The 17,344-nt window shown below is 37.1% G+C and overlaps 1 protein-coding gene and 1 pseudogene across 1 annotated transcript in view; one reads left to right on the top strand and one right to left on the bottom strand.

The window, feature by feature from the left end:
* On the bottom strand, nucleotides 1-434 carry LOC110325107 (annotated as a pseudogene).
* Nucleotides 435-8,395: 7,961 nt separating this feature from the next.
* The window catches only part of Adamdec1 (ADAM like decysin 1), an 18,465-nt gene continuing 9,516 nt past the window's right edge, over nucleotides 8,396-17,344 (top strand). The window contains exons 1-7 of the mRNA XM_021203950.1: nucleotides 8,396-8,526; nucleotides 9,883-10,001; nucleotides 11,276-11,352; nucleotides 12,587-12,665; nucleotides 13,394-13,470; nucleotides 16,035-16,221; nucleotides 16,419-16,478. Of these exons, the coding sequence (XP_021059609.1) occupies nucleotides 8,439-8,526; nucleotides 9,883-10,001; nucleotides 11,276-11,352; nucleotides 12,587-12,665; nucleotides 13,394-13,470; nucleotides 16,035-16,221; nucleotides 16,419-16,478 (687 nt within the window). The 5' untranslated portion in view covers nucleotides 8,396-8,438. The remainder of the gene's footprint in view (nucleotides 8,527-9,882; nucleotides 10,002-11,275; nucleotides 11,353-12,586; nucleotides 12,666-13,393; nucleotides 13,471-16,034; nucleotides 16,222-16,418; nucleotides 16,479-17,344) is intronic.

Below are 17,344 nucleotides of genomic sequence, written 5' to 3'. Positions count from 1 at the left end.
ATAGGGTTGCTTGTCATCCGCTGCAGTGTTGTTCCACATCTCTCCTAGTTTCTTTGCAACATCACCAATGGATAAGCCAGGATGCTCGCCTTTGATTTGGTGGCGGTACTCAGAACAGAACAAGAAGACCGAAGGAGGCCTCTTGGGTGCATTGGGGTCCTTGAACTTCTTTTTGGTCTCCCCTTTTGGGGGATGTAGGTTTTCATTTCTCTTTCATAACGAGCCTTGTCAGCCTTTGCCATATCTTCAAATTTCCCTCCCCCCTTTTCTTTAGCAGACATGGTCTTCCACCTCTCTGAGCACTTCTTGGAGAACTCTGAGAAGTTGACAGAAGCATCCGGGTGCTTCTTCTTGTGCTCCTCCCGGCAGGTTTGCACAAAGAATGCAAATGAGGACATTTTGCCTCTCAGCTTCTTAGGATCTCCTTTGCCCATGTTTAGTTGATTTTCCTACTGAGGCACGGCGTCGCCCAGTGCCTGTCCGGCTTGTGCTTGCCCGGCGCTGTCTCTATGGAGCTCAATGTACTGCAATGGCTGTAAGAGCGGGAGCCACATATTAGTGAGTTTTAAAAGACATAAATATTTTCTCTTAAGTAAAGGCATAAAAGAACATATCAGTATACAGGATATTGTTATCTTACCAAGTTAATTTAAATTCTATTAGTATAAAAATGAAGCAAAATAAAGAAAAATATTAAAAAGTTTTTAGGAAAATATATGGCATGTGAGAGTTGCAATATTAATAAAGAAGTGAATATTATTCTACAAAGCAGAAGGTTAATTATTAAAGTCTTGGAGGAAAAGAATTTAAAGGTTAGGATTTTGTATCTAAGCAAACTCTTGAGAATATAAGGACTGCTTGCAAAGAATTCTGGGAGCCAATTTAACTTCATCAAAGCTTAAAGCTTCTTTACATTAAATGAGGGATTCCAGTCTCAGAAAGACAAGTACTGAATGTTCTTTCTCATATATAGTTCCTTGCTCCCAAGAGTTAAAAATATCTAAGTAGAAGCAAATGTGAGGAGAACCCAGCAAATCTGGAAAGGATAAATAAGTGTGGGGTGGACAGTAGGACCCAGGAACCATGGGACAGGAACACTGAGAAGGACACAACAGAGAAAGGAATAGATGGACGGTACACGTGCAGGTGCATTGAATCAATACTGAATATTTGTCTTTGCCATATTCCTTCAATGCTGTATTTACATAATATGTACATTGTATTGGACCTTATAAATAAAATTATATAAAACAACAATAGGAAGTATTCTAAGTGATTTAACAAGCAGGAATAAACCCATAGTGTACTGTAAAAGGCAGAAGACAGAAGACGCAGGATAATCGGACACCTTGATAAACTGTATATGTCCTAAAATGAAGTTCTGTGATCGACAACCAAATAAAAGCAGAAATTATATTTCTAACTGCAGTGATTCAAAAGCCTTGGCTCCTTGTTTGTATCAGGATTTCTCATGATGCCAGAGATCCGCGCATTCTCTATCTGCACTGTGCAGCACACTAGCTACTCATCAATGGCTACTGAGCATTAAACTATGGTTTCTATAACTGCAGTGTGGAATGTTTCATTTGTGTTTCATTTTAAACCCTTTGCTTAATAGGTCTATGTGGCCATCAGCTACTGAACAATATACATTTACAGATCATTAATAGAAGGAAGGGCTTCAGGGAGAAGGGTATGAATGCAGGGTGAAGTCTTATAGTATATGCAAACTATGTGTAGATACAAAATAAGAAATATGAAACCACTGAGATTGCTCAGTGGGTAATGGGCTTGCTGTCAAGCATGATGACCAGAGAGTCATTCCAATCCCCACATGCTAAAAAGAGAGAATTTAGGATGCCCAAGTTATTCTCTGAATACACTTATTATGGCTGATGCATGCATGAACATGTGAGAATGCACACACACACACACACACACACACACAGAGAGAGAGATGTGGGGAGAGAGAGAGAGAGAGAGAGAGAGAGAGAGAGAGAGAGAGAGAAAGGGAGAGAGAGAGAGTAAATGCCTAAATCTAAAAAGAAAAAAAGTACAGACAAAACAATTAAAATAAGCAAACCTAGATAGTAATGTTAACAGTAAATCTACATACACAAGGAAATAACAAATTTGAGACCGTGGGGAAAACTAAATACAGAAATACATTGTTTAAAAGTAAAACATATAAGTTATAATCCATGCCACACCTAAGAATAAAAAATAGAGTTTAGGCATTTAATTATCAAATTGACTTACTTTGTGGGTGAAACTATTACTAAAGCTGGAAGGTAAGGGTCAGAGGGGAAAGTTATTGTGTAATGTCAATTTCAAAGAGCACTCTCTTTGCACATAGGAATATAAGACTTTATATATTTCTCCTACAAGTTTGTAGAAAAAATATAAATTGATATTTTCCTTCTTATTTGCTAAATGTATTCATCCTTTGATAACATGAGTTTGTTAAAACTTTTCAAATAATTTGAACAACACACCTATCATGCTAAACCTATTGTATTTTTACCTAGAATTCCACCTAATAACAAAAAAATCTATACAATGTTTACAATGAGAAATAACCAAATATCCAATAAAAGAATCAAAATATTATATTGACTAATATTTAGATACCCCGAAGGTAGCAAGCCACACACACACACACACACACACACACACACACACACACAGTATGTTTCTTTTCCACATTAATAATTTAACAAGCTGTAAATGGTCAGATTAAATTGATGGCACACAAATTTTACAAAGAGTTGAAAAATAGCTAGTATAAACCCCAAGATAGAAATCTTATGATTTAAACATGTTTTATGAGAAAGCTGATGTTTTAATAAATATTAGTATAAGTGTTTTTAGTACATTCAGCATAATATAGATATTTCTTATAAATCAATTCATTTTTGAAGACATAATAATCCCAAAATTGTATGCTTAGTAATTAAGCTCAAAATATAATATAATCAAGCTAAGGGAAAATCGTTACTTTCTAGTAATTGTAGTCAACTTAATGACTGTCTTTAAGAAATTAAGAAACAAGAAGAATCTGAACATCACATTCATAGAACATTTGAATAAGGCTGTCACCTAGGCAATTAATGTAAGCTACTTGTAACAACAGTACTGCTTTGGACAGAGAAAACACATGATTTATTTAAAAAAGAACATAGATCCTCTATCAGGATATGAGAATAGACCTGCCTCATATATCTTCATAAATAGAATTATTATAAAACATTTTTCTAGGATACTCCAGAAGTACAATAAAAATGCATTTAAGTAAGAGATACTGGAAAAGCCTAAATTTTCAGACAGCATAAATGTTACAAATCAAGACACAGTAGTACAACTATGTCTCATGAATCAGAGAAATATAAAATATTTTTAAGTGATTGATAAGGAGAACACTGTGCTAAACAGTCCTAGGAAGTAAATTGTCCCCGATGCTTATGTTTCATGAGTTGAGACTCAATTACTCCAAACAATAAAAATAAAAAGGTTTTACAAATTAAAATAAATACATAAACTATAATTTTCAAAGTAAAGATAAAGCTGCCTACAATAAAATATTAGAGGAAGTAACAAAGTCAAACACAGATTATTCAAAAAAGAAAATTAAATTAATAAGCCTTTACCAAAACATATCAACTACAAAAGGAAATTAAAATGCCAACATGGAGAATGGGAAGTGTGAGAATGGATCTTTGGATATCAAAAGGTTGGTGAGCAGGTCTTAGTAAACGTAAGTCTTAAATAAAAGAGGGAAAAGTCCCTGAAGAGCAATTCCACCAGACAGGTGGAGTAAATGTCCATTATCACTTTAACCCCAACTCAAACCCCACCCAGATTGAATTTATAAATCCAACATAAGACTGTAAAGATGAAATGCAGAAGACAGGCCTTCTGGAACCTCAGACCATAAGGATGATATGGTGGTAAGTTCCCTAAATTTTCTGTTTGCTCAAACTAGATTTCAAGAAACCATAGATCTAGAAATATCAATAACATTCCCCCATGAAAGTCTACACAATCTAGCCAAAGGATTAGAAGAAGACAGAGCAAACACGCCATAAAACTTTAAACTACTTCTCTACTCTTGCCAAACCAGAAATGACACAACACAGAAACTACAGATAAACTTCCCCAATGATACAGATGCAAAATCCCCAACCAAATACTTACAAACTGAATCTCATAGCATGTTTAAAGGATTATTCATTATGACCAAGTGAAATTTATACCAAAAAAATGCACATACATGGAATAAATGTAGCATACGATATAAGCAGAAATGAATGTTAAACTTCATATTATTTAAATAGGAATAGAAAGGTGTAAGATGAAATTCCCTTCGTGATTAAAACTCTGAATGAATTAGACATAAAGGATTATTCATCAGTATACTAAAACTTATATGATAAATATAATTAAAAATGCATGACAAACCCACCACCAATATCATACTGAATGGGGAAAACCATTTCCTCTAACGTTCAGGATAAAACAAGATGTCAACTCTTAGCTCACTTAGTCATATAATAGAAAAATCTTTGTCAGAGAAATAAGAAATGAAGGTTATCGTTTAATATGATGGGGCTAGAGAGATAGCTCAACAGTTAAGAGTACTTGCTGCTCTTTGGGTTTCAATTCCCAGTATCCACATAGTGGCTAACAATAGCCATGCTTGGTTCAGTTCCAGGAGACCTCATGGCCCTTCTGGGCTCCATGAGCACTGAGCTCACACGGTGCAAGTGATTTCAGGCAAACATTCATACATACACATAAAAAACTAATCTTCTTTAAAAAATGAAATACATTGAAACAAAAAAAATGGAACAGAACAACATCCCTCATGTATACATTCATGGGTTGGGTAGTACAATTTTATTAAAATGTCTGTACTACCTAAACAATTTACAAATTCAGTGGACTCTCCATCAAAGTAACAATGGCATTCTTCACTGAATAGAGAGGGAAAGTCTAAAATATAATAGTAGCACAAAGAGACCCAAATAAGGCAAAGAAAATGAACAAATAGAACGAGAGACATCACAATACAGTAAGTGATTTCAAAACATGTCACAGAGCCATACAACCAAAGAGCATGGTACAGGTTTCAGAAAACACTCGGATCACTGGGAAAGCATAGAGACCCCCTAAATACACCCACACCTTCATAGCCAACTGACTCCTATGAAGTAAAATAAGGTCAAATCACAGAGAAGATGTGACCTAGTCCTCTCAGTCAGTCAATAGGTTCTCCAGCGCAGGAGTGAGGATTAAAAAGAAAAAAGACAGTTAGACAACATTTGGCGTGACCCCAGTTCATTCTGAGACTGAAGGCAAATTTTTATTTTCCAATCCACTTTCTATACCATTTTAATTACATGCAAGTATTTTGGGCAAGCAGTACAATAAGGAACTAACAAGGCAGCATGGAATTGTATGTGCTGTGCTGCCATGACAGTTGTTTAAAAGGGCTTGTCATAATGACCCAAATACTTGAGCCCACTTCCTTGTCCGAGTCCAAAAATCTTGCCTGAAGCCTAGTTCTTCTGTTCCACCCTAAGACTAAAATTCTTGCCTTACCTTACTTCTCTATTTCAGCCTAAAGTTAGGTTATTGTGGATTCCTTATCTGGCCCTAATGTCAGATTTCTGCCTGAGCTTACTTCCTTGTCCTAGGCCGATGTCAGATTCCTGTCTGAAGCCCACTTCTTTGTCCTTTGCCAATGACAGACCCCAAAAGGCTTTCCACAAAGATGGCATTTGCAGCAAATGATACTGGGAAAATTAATTATTCAGGCTCAGAGTATTAGTATCTGACCACAACCTGTCATCTTATATTCTAATAAATTGCAATGGATAAAATACCTAAATGTAACACCCAAAACTCTGAGACTACTAGAAAGAAATACAGGCAAAATCTTAAGACACTGGAATAAACAATGATTTCTGTTTTAAATATATTACTCCAGTGGTGCAGGAAACACTCCCAAAAAACAGCCAAATGGAATTCCACCAAACCCCAAGTCTGCAGAGTGGAGGGACAATCAGCAGGACGAAGAAAGTGCAGCATGGCAGGTCTCTACCTACCTGACAAAGGGCGGTGTTAACTTAAGTCAGAAAACTCAAAATGAATACCTCCCACCTCCCAAAAAAGCAAAATGAAACAAAACAAAACCCCCTAGACCTAGTTAAAATGAACAAATGATCCAAATAGATTCTTCTCAAAAGAAATCAGGCAAATGGTCCACAGGTAAGTAACAATGTTCACTTTAGTCAGCCACAGGGAAATGAAAACCAAGACTTGTATACTAAGACTATACTGCACCAGTCAGAATATTTATTATTAAAATAACAAAAACTGGAGAATGTGGAAACAGGTACTTTATGCTGGCTATTGGAGAAGTAAATTAGAAAGCCTTTATGAACAACTGTATGCCCATTCTTCACTGAGCTAGAAAACAATGCAGGCTCCTTACAAACCTAAAATTAGGTCTGCTGTGTTATGTACCTGTCCCACTTCTTACTGTATGTCCAAAGGAAAGGAAGTCTGTGCCCTTAAGATACAAATGCACGTTCATGCGTATTACAGCAGAATTTGGAACAGCTAAGATATATCTGTACAATGGCTTGCTATGATCATTATCCAAACAACTTGCCTCCCTGTGGATTCCCAGACGTTTGGATAAGTTCAGCTTGGGTAACACCAATGTCCTGATGTATCAACCAAAGCAATGAGTCCATCTTTATCCTAACACCAGTCAAGAGCAAATAAATTCGTGGGTAGTTGCTTCAGAGAAAGGACATCACTTCCCACTCCGCTAACTCCTGCACTCCTGAGGAGTCTTAGCGTGAGCTTCATCATAGAATATTTGCTATCCTTTGGTTGTGATTCCAAGTATCTTTTCCACACCTTACTGACTTAAGAATTATGAGTTAGAATTCTTACTGACTTGAGAATTATGGTCTTTCGACTTATACTCCATAGCTACTGTTGTAGTGAAAAGAATTTTTAAAAAAATATGTGAAAGTCTGTAAATATACAAGAGAATCACTGTAAATTTTGTGCATATACAAATTCTGAATCTATTTCTTGTTAGACAGTATTTAGGCAGCAAACCTCAAGCCACCCAAAAACTTTATTATGAAATGTCTGAAAATGTTGCAAGGATTATGGAAACAAATTCTCTGTAATCAAGATATTGTTTAAAATTCCTTAATTCTGTGGTCATAAGTTAAGGTCTATGTTTAGTTGATTCTTGAAAATCATATCCGACAAGAAGTCTGTACACATGCCATTTCTCATCTCCCCTCCAGATGCATTTAGTAAACAATTTCTTCATCGTTATTACCACAGCTTGAATTTATAGACCGATATTCAGCTATTTAGTAAACATCTGCATGGTCTTTACGACTTGTTGTCAAAATCTTTACATGGAGTATTTGCTCATTGAATGTTGTCAAACTTTTACCTTCAAAAATATATGCTTCAGTATGTGCTTCTGAGGGCCATGCCAAGAGGGGCTTCTCTATGCTTCTGTTTAAGGGATGAAAATACAACATTTGAGTAATCAGAAAGGTGCATTATTTGGCTGAAGTAAAGTTCATTGTATACTTCAAATAAGTTCATATGCATGTTGTTGGGTCAAAGCTAACATTGCATTTACATAGTATGGTTCTTTACATTTCTGTATGTGTGTGCATATGCCTTCATGTTTGTATAACCTCATATGAACTTTAAAAGAAACTTTGTAGTTGATATTACCAGAATCTCCTTTTATATTTAAAAAATCAGAGAGGTTTATATTATTCAAGTTTGTAAGAATTTGCTTGGTGTTATATTCTTAAAATGAAACCCTTAGAGTTGAGGAGATGTCTCATTCTTAAGAGCACTGGTTGCTCTTCCAGAGGACCCAGGTTCAATGATTCCCAGCAACCACATAGCAGCTCACAACCATCTGTAATTCCTGTTCCCTCTTGTGGCTTTAGTAGGCACCACATATGTGTATCGTACACAGAAATACATGCTTGCAAAATACTCATACGTATAAAAGAAAAAGATGAGCTGTATTCTGTGCCTATTTCATAGAATATGAGAACAATGGCATTTTATACATTTGTATATGTATGTGTAAGTGCATGGGCCCTTGAGTTCACATTTCTGTCAGGGTAGAACTCAAGATAAGGAACTGCCCAGCTGTGAGCCCTTAATGAGCCTCCCCACAGATGCACAGATGTAAACATTGTTCTCAAGGGAGGAACGGTCTCAGGATTTCAATGCTGCAGTTGATTGGCTAGTCTGCAACACAATTAGGAAACATCCCTTAAATTGAAAGTAAAATTTGAGACTTTATGTTCCTTCTCAACTTCTAAAGAGAACTAGAGGGAGATAAAACTGACCACTGGAGAGACCATAGCTGTATGCTGCCTGGGACCTTTCGGCTACCCACAGAAGCCAGCATGTCTTGGGTCCTGCTTTCAGTCCTGTGGCTTATCATTCAAATCCAAGGTAAGTATAGGCATATTACAGAAAAAAATCAGATTATTTGAAAAATCCATCCATGAAAAAAATGACCTTTTTCATTCACAGTGTAAAGGTCACTACAGTTTATACAGTATATTTTCTGTCTTTCTCTACTGAACTATATGCTTAGATACATGCACTATATATATACATGTACACATACATACACACACACACACACACACACATATATATATATGTATATATATATATGTATATATATATATACACACACACATACATGTGATGGTATTTTTAGATCACACATGAAACATGAATTCTTAATCCCACTATACATATTTTTCAAATTTCATATACTTTACTAACCAAAAATCATGTTTGATTATGATGTGATATTTTTCAAAATAGATAAAATGTATGTTGATTATTGCTGTATTTACATTATACTAGAAGTAAAATTGTATTAATATAGTCATTAATCAAGGCTACTTATGAATTGGTACTTTGGGATCTTCTCCTGAGAATGATTTTTAGTAGTAGGATACAGTCAAAAGAAAAGTCCTGAAAAGGTAAACCCTCCCCCTCTAAGCTGATTATTGAGAGCTGAACTAACAACTTGACAACTGTTATTTGCTCTCTTACTGCACTGTGGATAAGCTAAGTGCACAGATGGTGCCATCACTGGCAATCTTGCTACAGGTGGCATCATAATCAGACTAAGAAGTCGAATGCTGGGAGGCTGCACATCTCCATTCATAAACATGGACTAGTAGACCTCCTGCTTAAACACTTGAGTAAAACACCTAAGAGCTTGCATAAGCTCAAAACAATCGCTGTGTGTTCAATGATACTTTCTCAAGGTTTCTATCTAGGGCTGGCTCTTGCCCTTGTATGTCTATGGTTTTTTATATTGTTAATCACTAGTGAGATTCCCAAAGGATGGTAAAGTAGAATAACACTGGCTCTAATTGCTTCATATGTGCATACATACTGATGGAATCCTTCAGGTCCCTTTAGCCCATCCTTGTGCTCTGCAGTGGCTCTTATGGCTGTGATTTGCATGACAGTTTAATTAAGTCACACCCTGAACGCCCTTTATCTATCTTGGAGCTGTGGAAACAGCATTCAACAGTGAGACTGACCTCATGTGAAAACATTGCAAAACTCCAAAATGCATAAAAGATGTGTTTCTGTTTTTCTACGATGCTGCAGAGTTTCGCAGTTCTTGTTTTGTGGGTAAAACTGTAAAGAAAGTTCATTAAAGTTGAATCAGTCGAACCAATTTGTTTTGAATGCTTAATTTATGTCTATACAACATAGTAATCAACCAAACCAAACAAAACAAAAACTTTCTTATCAGTGTTTTCTGACTTTCTCTAGTGATAGATGCAACGTTAACCCCCGAGTTAAAGCCTCACGAAATAGTCCGTCCTAAAAAACTACCCATTTCACAGAGAAGAGGGCTTGAGAACAACCAGACAGAGAGATATGGCAAAGAGGTAAGTTATGTTTCACAATCATCTGAAGACAAAAGTGAAGGGCTTTTGGAAGTCGTGTAATATCACAATCAACCCCAGAAGCTTCATCTTGGAGTACAGCTATCAGCTCTGAATGTGACAGTTCTTGGATGTGGTGATCAAGGGAGACACTGAAGGGTTCTTGGGGTATGAAGCATATTAGAAGGGTCATTAAACCCACAAGCAAATAGACAGACAACTGCATGGGTAGGTGTCCAAAGAAAGTTAGTGACACAAGACAGTATGGCAGGCCTCCGAGAGGGCATCAGGCTCAAGAGGAAATTTTGGACTTCCCCTCTAATAGATGTGGGAAGAAGTTGGGGTGTTCAAAACAGCCAAACTTTTTGATTCCCAGGGAACAGGGAACAAGGCTGGGGACAGTATGCTTGGCCATTGGCATTCCTTTAATGTGTCTCAAGCCATACACTCATTTCCTTACGTGGGGAATCCAGGCACCTGGAAGTCTCTTAGGTAGCTAGAACGTCACAGGCAGTCCTCTAAACAGGGAACCTCTCAGTCACTGTGAGAGGGGCCCCCTCCGCCAACACCCTTGGTCCTGTGGCCTGAGCAGCAGTCTTAACACTATGGAGGAGAGAGCACAGGACTTCTCAGAATTTGGTTATAAATTAACATCAGAGAATCAGCTGCCTCACCAGATAAGAAAGATAAAGCTGTTTGGATGTTTACTCAAGCCTGTGGGAGGAGAAGGAATCACAAACAAGGCAGATAGTTCCTGAGGGAGACATTGCTTCTTTTCAGACTTTCCCACTCCTGTCTTCTCTTCACCCATTCCTTTCCCAGTGATAACACTTTTCTACAATGTAAAGGCAGTCTACCATGTTGTCAATGGATTCTCATTCTGCAATATTTACCACTTAATTCAGAGTGGATTTTTAAAACCATTTTAAATATATATTCTATTTATTTTAAAGTCAAAATAGATGCCTTATATCCTGTTGGTAATTTATTATGGTACACAGGACAGTATATTACCCATTAAAGCAGACATCATGACTCTATGTCACGAGTTAGAGCCTCATTAATCTGTGTGGTTTTCAAGTGAATATATTTTGTGAAATCCATATGAGTGTGCAAATAATTTATTTTAGATATAAGAGATAAGATGTAAGTGAAATGCTTTCAACTTCTGTATTTCTGCTATTGCAATGCATAGTGTATACAGTGTATTATAATAGTTATTATTTTTAAATTGCCTGAGAACTACATGCTATAACTATATCATTAAATACTTTCAGGAAAAATATGCACCAGAAGTTCAATATCAGATCATACTAAATGGAGAAGAAATCGTTTTTCACCTAAAGAGAACCAAGTAAGGACAATTTCTTCCCAAAAGCCCAACCACTGGTTGTATCAGCAGAATACTGGGAAACTTCGCCCTGGCAGTAGCTTCACTTCTGTGACTATAATAAAAACAACAAAAGCAAGTTAAGGGAGGGAGGGGTTGCTTTAGCTTACAATTCCAGATGGCAGTTCACCACTGCAGGGAAGTCACAGTGGTTGGCCTTGAAGCAACTGGTCATATCATATCCGTAATCAGAAGCATAGCCAAAAATTCAAGCATGCTTCCCCTCAGATCACTTTGTCTGTCCTCATGCACTCTAAGATCCCAAACCCAGGAATGAATGGTATCATGCAGTTCACTTTCAGGCTTGGTCTTTCCATAGCAATTAAGATACCCAAGTCAATCTCCCATAACCAGATGCACAAGGACTCCTATGCCAAGATAAGAGGCAAAAACAGAAGAACCTCCAGAAGCTGGCCTGTCTTATACAGTGAAACAGGAGACAAACATAAAACCCTGTCCCAAGCAAGATTGGACTCATGAGTTTGTCCTCTGATCTCCATGTGTGTGCTGGAACATTTGGAATTGCATACAAACACACACATACAGACCTACCCTCTCCCAACCACACACAGGTACACAAGAATTTATCCCTAAGCCTAAATCAAGGTACATATCTTAGCAATAGATTCTATGGCAAGAGTGAAGGGTTGTCACAGTTTTCTAAGAGTCAGTAAGCCTTTTTTATTGGTCCTCACAGGTATTCATATTTGTGACACAGCACCCTCCAAAGACCATATCCTTGCCCCATAGAATCTCATCAGGGCCCAACTCATTCACATTTAAAGATGAAGAATCTCCAAGTGAAAAGCTATTGTGTGAATATCCCCCTTTGGGGTTAAAGGTGTACCTACACACTTTGATTTACTTTAGTAGGATGTTCCCAGCAGTCTTCTAATGTTAGTGAGAAGCCATTCTTCTCAGGATTTATGATGATTGGCAGAACTTCCAGAATTAGGCTTAAACTAGCTGGCTTAGCTTGTCATTTACTTGGTATACCAGTGTGTGTGTTTGTGTGTGTGTGTGTGTGTGTGTGTGTGTGTAAAAATGCACTGTGTTAATGAAGGAAAAATATCAATGGTCAAGAGTCAGCAAGGTCTCGCTGTACACACAATTATTCCTATAGTACAGAAGATGATGTTGGATAAATCAGTATTTATTGGTATTATGAGTGCATTTTGCCTCTTTCTTCTCTGCACAGGCATCTTCTGGGGCCAGACTACACTGAAACAGCTTACTCACCCAGAGGAGAAGAGAGCACCAGACATTCTCAGGATGTGGTATGCTCTGAATTCATCCTAGGATCTGTTGTTTCCCTGTAAAATAAGTAGGTCTGAGGATGGCTTTTAACATGGCCAGTGAGACAACAGGTTAGAAATCACAGCAAACTTTTCAAAGATAGGAGTGGACAAACAATAACATACACACAATGGTCATGTATCTACACACTCAATTAGACACACCCACATACTGATACTCACAGATTCACAAAAACCTTCATTTTAACACATTTAAACACACTAACACACTGCACCTTTACACACACACACACACACACACACACACACACACACACACACACTAGTATAGCAAGTAAAATGGAAAGCTAACCTATCTAATTTAAGCCTGATTCTGGAAAGTCTGCCAAATAATATCATAAATCTTGAGAAGAATAGCTTCTTACTAATATTAACCTTCTGGATTCTCTCTTCATGCAAATACATGTTAGGCAACAGCTCAGATGTAGCAGCCACAGGGCCAGCTGTGGAGCAGTTTAGGAAACCTCTGATGTCCTTTTCGTCTCATTCCTGGGGATTGGTGGAGCCTGGTCAGTCTTTGAGCTTACCTATATAGCCAAGATGGTAGTTGTCACAACTGTGACCTACACACTCTCATTAATGACATGCCTCTGTGTGTGTGTATACACACACACACACACACACACACACACACATGCATGCATTTATAATGTCTACATTTCAACAGTGCAATGTATTTTCTACTCTAGAACCCCTGCTACTATGAAGGCCACATCCAGAACTCAAGGGGCTCTCTGGCCAGTATCAGCACCTGTGATGGGTTGAGGTGAGAAATGAAGTAGTAAATGCTAAGGGACATTTGTCACACAACCTTTAGTCTTCCTCATGTCTCCCTTTGTCTTCTTACTATTTGAGTTGTTTCTGTTCATCATTAATTGCTGGATTAAGCTGAAGAATAAATTATCATGGTAAGTCACTTCATTAACTGTTGTTCTAGAATTCAGCCCCAGCTCTGTCAAAACTATACCCTGACTGTGGAAAGTCTGCCAATCATTTCATAATTGGAATAAATGGTCACAATGACATGTTTCCATTACCAAGTTTATCTACCTCACCCCTACAATCCACTATGTCATATCTTCTTAACTAACATGTCACGGGTATAGCTTTTCTTTTTATCTAGCATGTGATTAAAATGTGAAATAAGATATGTAACTGTTATTCTAGCATGGTTCATATTTAGCACTAACTTACTTTTCCTATAATATAAAAATACCTCCATGGACATAGATTTGCATTGGCTTTAAATATTTCAACATATGGAGTGACTTTCTAGTTCTTAACTAAATAATTTTAGAGACAAAGAGTCTTTAAGCTACTCTTCGTCCTAATTTGTTGCCAGGATGTGCTAATGAACCTTTTTATTATTCTCTCTAGGGTTCTGGGTGAGTAGTCATTTATTCCATTGTCCACTCTAGTCATAGCAACTGACAAGAAATGTGTAATGAATGAATTAGCAAACTATTGGAAAATATTGGACTAATATACTCATGATGTTAGTATTAGAATAATGGACTCATGGTGTTAACTCCAAAGTCTTTGGAATTGCTTCATTTTAATTAAGTCTTAAGAGTACTCTGGGTAAATGACAGGGTTCATTTTCTCTCTCTCTCTCTTTTTTTCACTTTTGTTGAAAATAGATTTTTTTTCTCACATAATAATTCCTAATTATCTCAGGGTTGTTTTGATTTGCATTTCCCTGATGATTAAGGATGTTGAACATTTTTTTCAAGTGCTTCTCAGCCTTTCGGTAGGTCTGCAACCCTATAGGTGGAACAACAATATGAACTAACCAGTACCCCCAGAGCTCATGTCTCTAACTGCATGTGTAGCAGAAGATGGCGTAGTTGGCCAGCAATAGGAAGAGAGGCCCTTTGGTCTTATAAACTTTATATGCCCCATTATAAGGGAACGCCAGGGCCACGTTCAATGTGTAGTGTAGGTATTGTATTCAGTAATGGGACCTTGCTGCCAGTTTGTGGGTATCAATCTATATCCATGGCAACAGCCTAGATTATTTAGGGGTTCCCATGAGACATTTTTGTCCAACAATTCAGTTTGATACAACCCAAACTGAAAGCTTGGAAAGCCTGAAATTGCAAAGTTTCATTGGGTGACAGGAGATGGCCAATCAGAACTCTATTTTCCCAGTTATTTTGGTGATTTACTTCAGATCCCCTTCTCTACCTCTCAAATGGGCCTTAATTTTAGCTATCTCTCCCTTGTCCTCTCTTTCCTTCCCCCATTGAACATGGAACCTCCTGTTTCAGTCCCTCTTATACATTCATAACTATTTATTCTATTTCCCTTTCCTAGAGAGTTCTATCTGTACCCCCTGTTGGTATAGGTTCTGTACCTAAACAGATCATAGCTTGATTATCATTGACTTAACAGTTAATATCCATATATAAGCAAATACATATATTTCTCAGTCTGGGTTACCTTACTCAGGATGATATTTTTTCTAGTTCTATCCATTTGCCTGCAAATTTTATTATCTCCTTTTAAAGCAGTTGAACAATTTTTTATTGTGTAAATGTAGCACATTTTTAATGTAGTCATCTGTTGAGAGACGTCTAGGTTGTTTTCAGTTTCTGACTATTGTGAATAGATCAGCAGTAAAGACAGTTGAGCAAGTATTCATGTGGTAAGATGAAGTGTAGATTAAGATAGGTTCTTAATTTTTTGAGGAACTATCATACTGGTTTCATAAGTGGCTATAAAAGTTTGTACTTCCACCAGCAAAGAATTAATGTTCCTCTTTCTCCTCACCAGTGTGGACTGTCACTTGTTTTATTGATCTTATCCATTCTGAAAAATGTAAGATGAAATCTCAAAGTAGTTCACTCCCATTTTCCTGATGGCTAAGGATGCTGAATATGTCTTTAAATCTTTCTCAGCCATTTGATTTTCCCATTTTGAGAAGTATCTGTTTAGATTTGTACCCTATTTTTAATTTTTTCTTATTATCTTGATTTATATGCTATTTTTAGTTCTTTATACATTTTGGATATTATCTCCTCTATTGGATGTGGAGTTGGTAAAAGTGTTTTCCCATTCTGTAGGCTGCTGCTTTTTAGCGAGTGGTGGTCTCCTTTGCTGTACAGAAGATTTTCAGTTTCATGAGATCCCATTTGTTAATTGTTGACCTTCATTTCAGTATTGAGCAAATAATGGATGTAACTTGAATAATTAGGTGTTGGTAACAGAGTCTTTGGCTGAAAACTTTATGTGTGAAACTGGGACGGAGGGAGAATATTACTCCATTCTGAGTGGGACGTATAAATGGGCATGTCAGGCCATCCTAATACACAATCTCATCTCCGACAGAGGGTACTTCACACATCGTGATCAGAGATATCAAATAAAGCCTCTACAAAGCACAGATGAGGGAGAACATGCCGTTCTTCCATACCACTGGAAGGGACCAGACACAGTTCATTACAAGGATGCTGAGAAGCAAGTTGTCAGGAAACGAAGCCATCTTCGAACTTCCAGGTCACTCAAAAGCCCAAAAGTAAGAACAGCTTTGTTTTCAGACTATGTATTTTGATTGTCTTAAACAAGGATCTGATACACATAAGTGTGTTCTGAAATGTCTGGTCTATAAAATTACTTCTTCTTTTATTTATTTTGGAAGAAAAATTGTAGGTGCCTGAATCATTGTGAGTAGAGATGTGTATTAATGAAATCCTCTTGTTATTTGTAAAACAGGAAGACTTGCTTCAAGGACAGAAGTACATCGGTCTCTTGTTAGTGCTGGATAATGCCTATGTGAGTATGAGAGATGGGTACCTGTTACTTAGCTCAACTTATAACTTAAAAGTAAAAGAAGACATAGCCTTTTCTTAACAATTAGTTTTGGTTCAACTAGATTCCCTGGCTGCTCTGGTTGCTTGTTTGACAACAGTGTTCACCCATGCCATCCATTTATTATCCACCAGTCACCAAATATGTACATAATGGCAATATACTTAATACCATATAGCTATGTTCTAGTTTGCTTTCTGTTGCTCTGGTAAACACCATGACAAAAGAAACTTGGGAAAGGAAGGGTTTATATGGCTTGCAAGTTACAGTCCATTGTTGAGGGAAGGTAAGGCAGAAACTTAGGGCAAGAATATAAGCCGAGGCCATGCAGGAGCACTGCCGTTGGCTTGCCTCCCTGGCTTGCTCAGCTACACTTCTTATACAGCTCATGTTCAGCTGCCTAGGTATGGTACAGGCCACAGAGGACTGGACCCTCCCACATCAATGAGCAATCAATAAAATGTTCAACAGAGATGCTCACAGGTCAATCTGATGAAGGCTCTTCTTCAATTATGATTCTTCTAAGGTGACTCTATATTGTGTCAAGTCGACAAAAATCAACCATCACATACCTGTAAGCAATCAACCATAAAAATTTTAAAGAGAAGTATATTAATGAAGTTTTAGATTGTTTTATGGTTTTACCATAAAATATAAATATCAATTTAATAGCTGTTATGTAAATATGCAACCCAATCCTTGGAAAGTTTCATTGGGTGACAGGAGATGGCCAATTAGGGCTCTATTTTCCCAGTTATTTGGTGATTTCATTTAGATCCACTTCAGATATATATATATATATATATATATATATATATATATATATATAT

Source organism: Mus pahari, chromosome 8 (assembly GCF_900095145.1).
Source record: "Mus pahari chromosome 8, PAHARI_EIJ_v1.1, whole genome shotgun sequence".
In the NCBI taxonomy this organism is placed as follows: Eukaryota; Metazoa; Chordata; class Mammalia; order Rodentia; family Muridae; genus Mus; species Mus pahari.
Note: the sequence above shows the minus strand (reverse complement) of the source record. Positions and strands in the feature narration are given on the sequence as shown.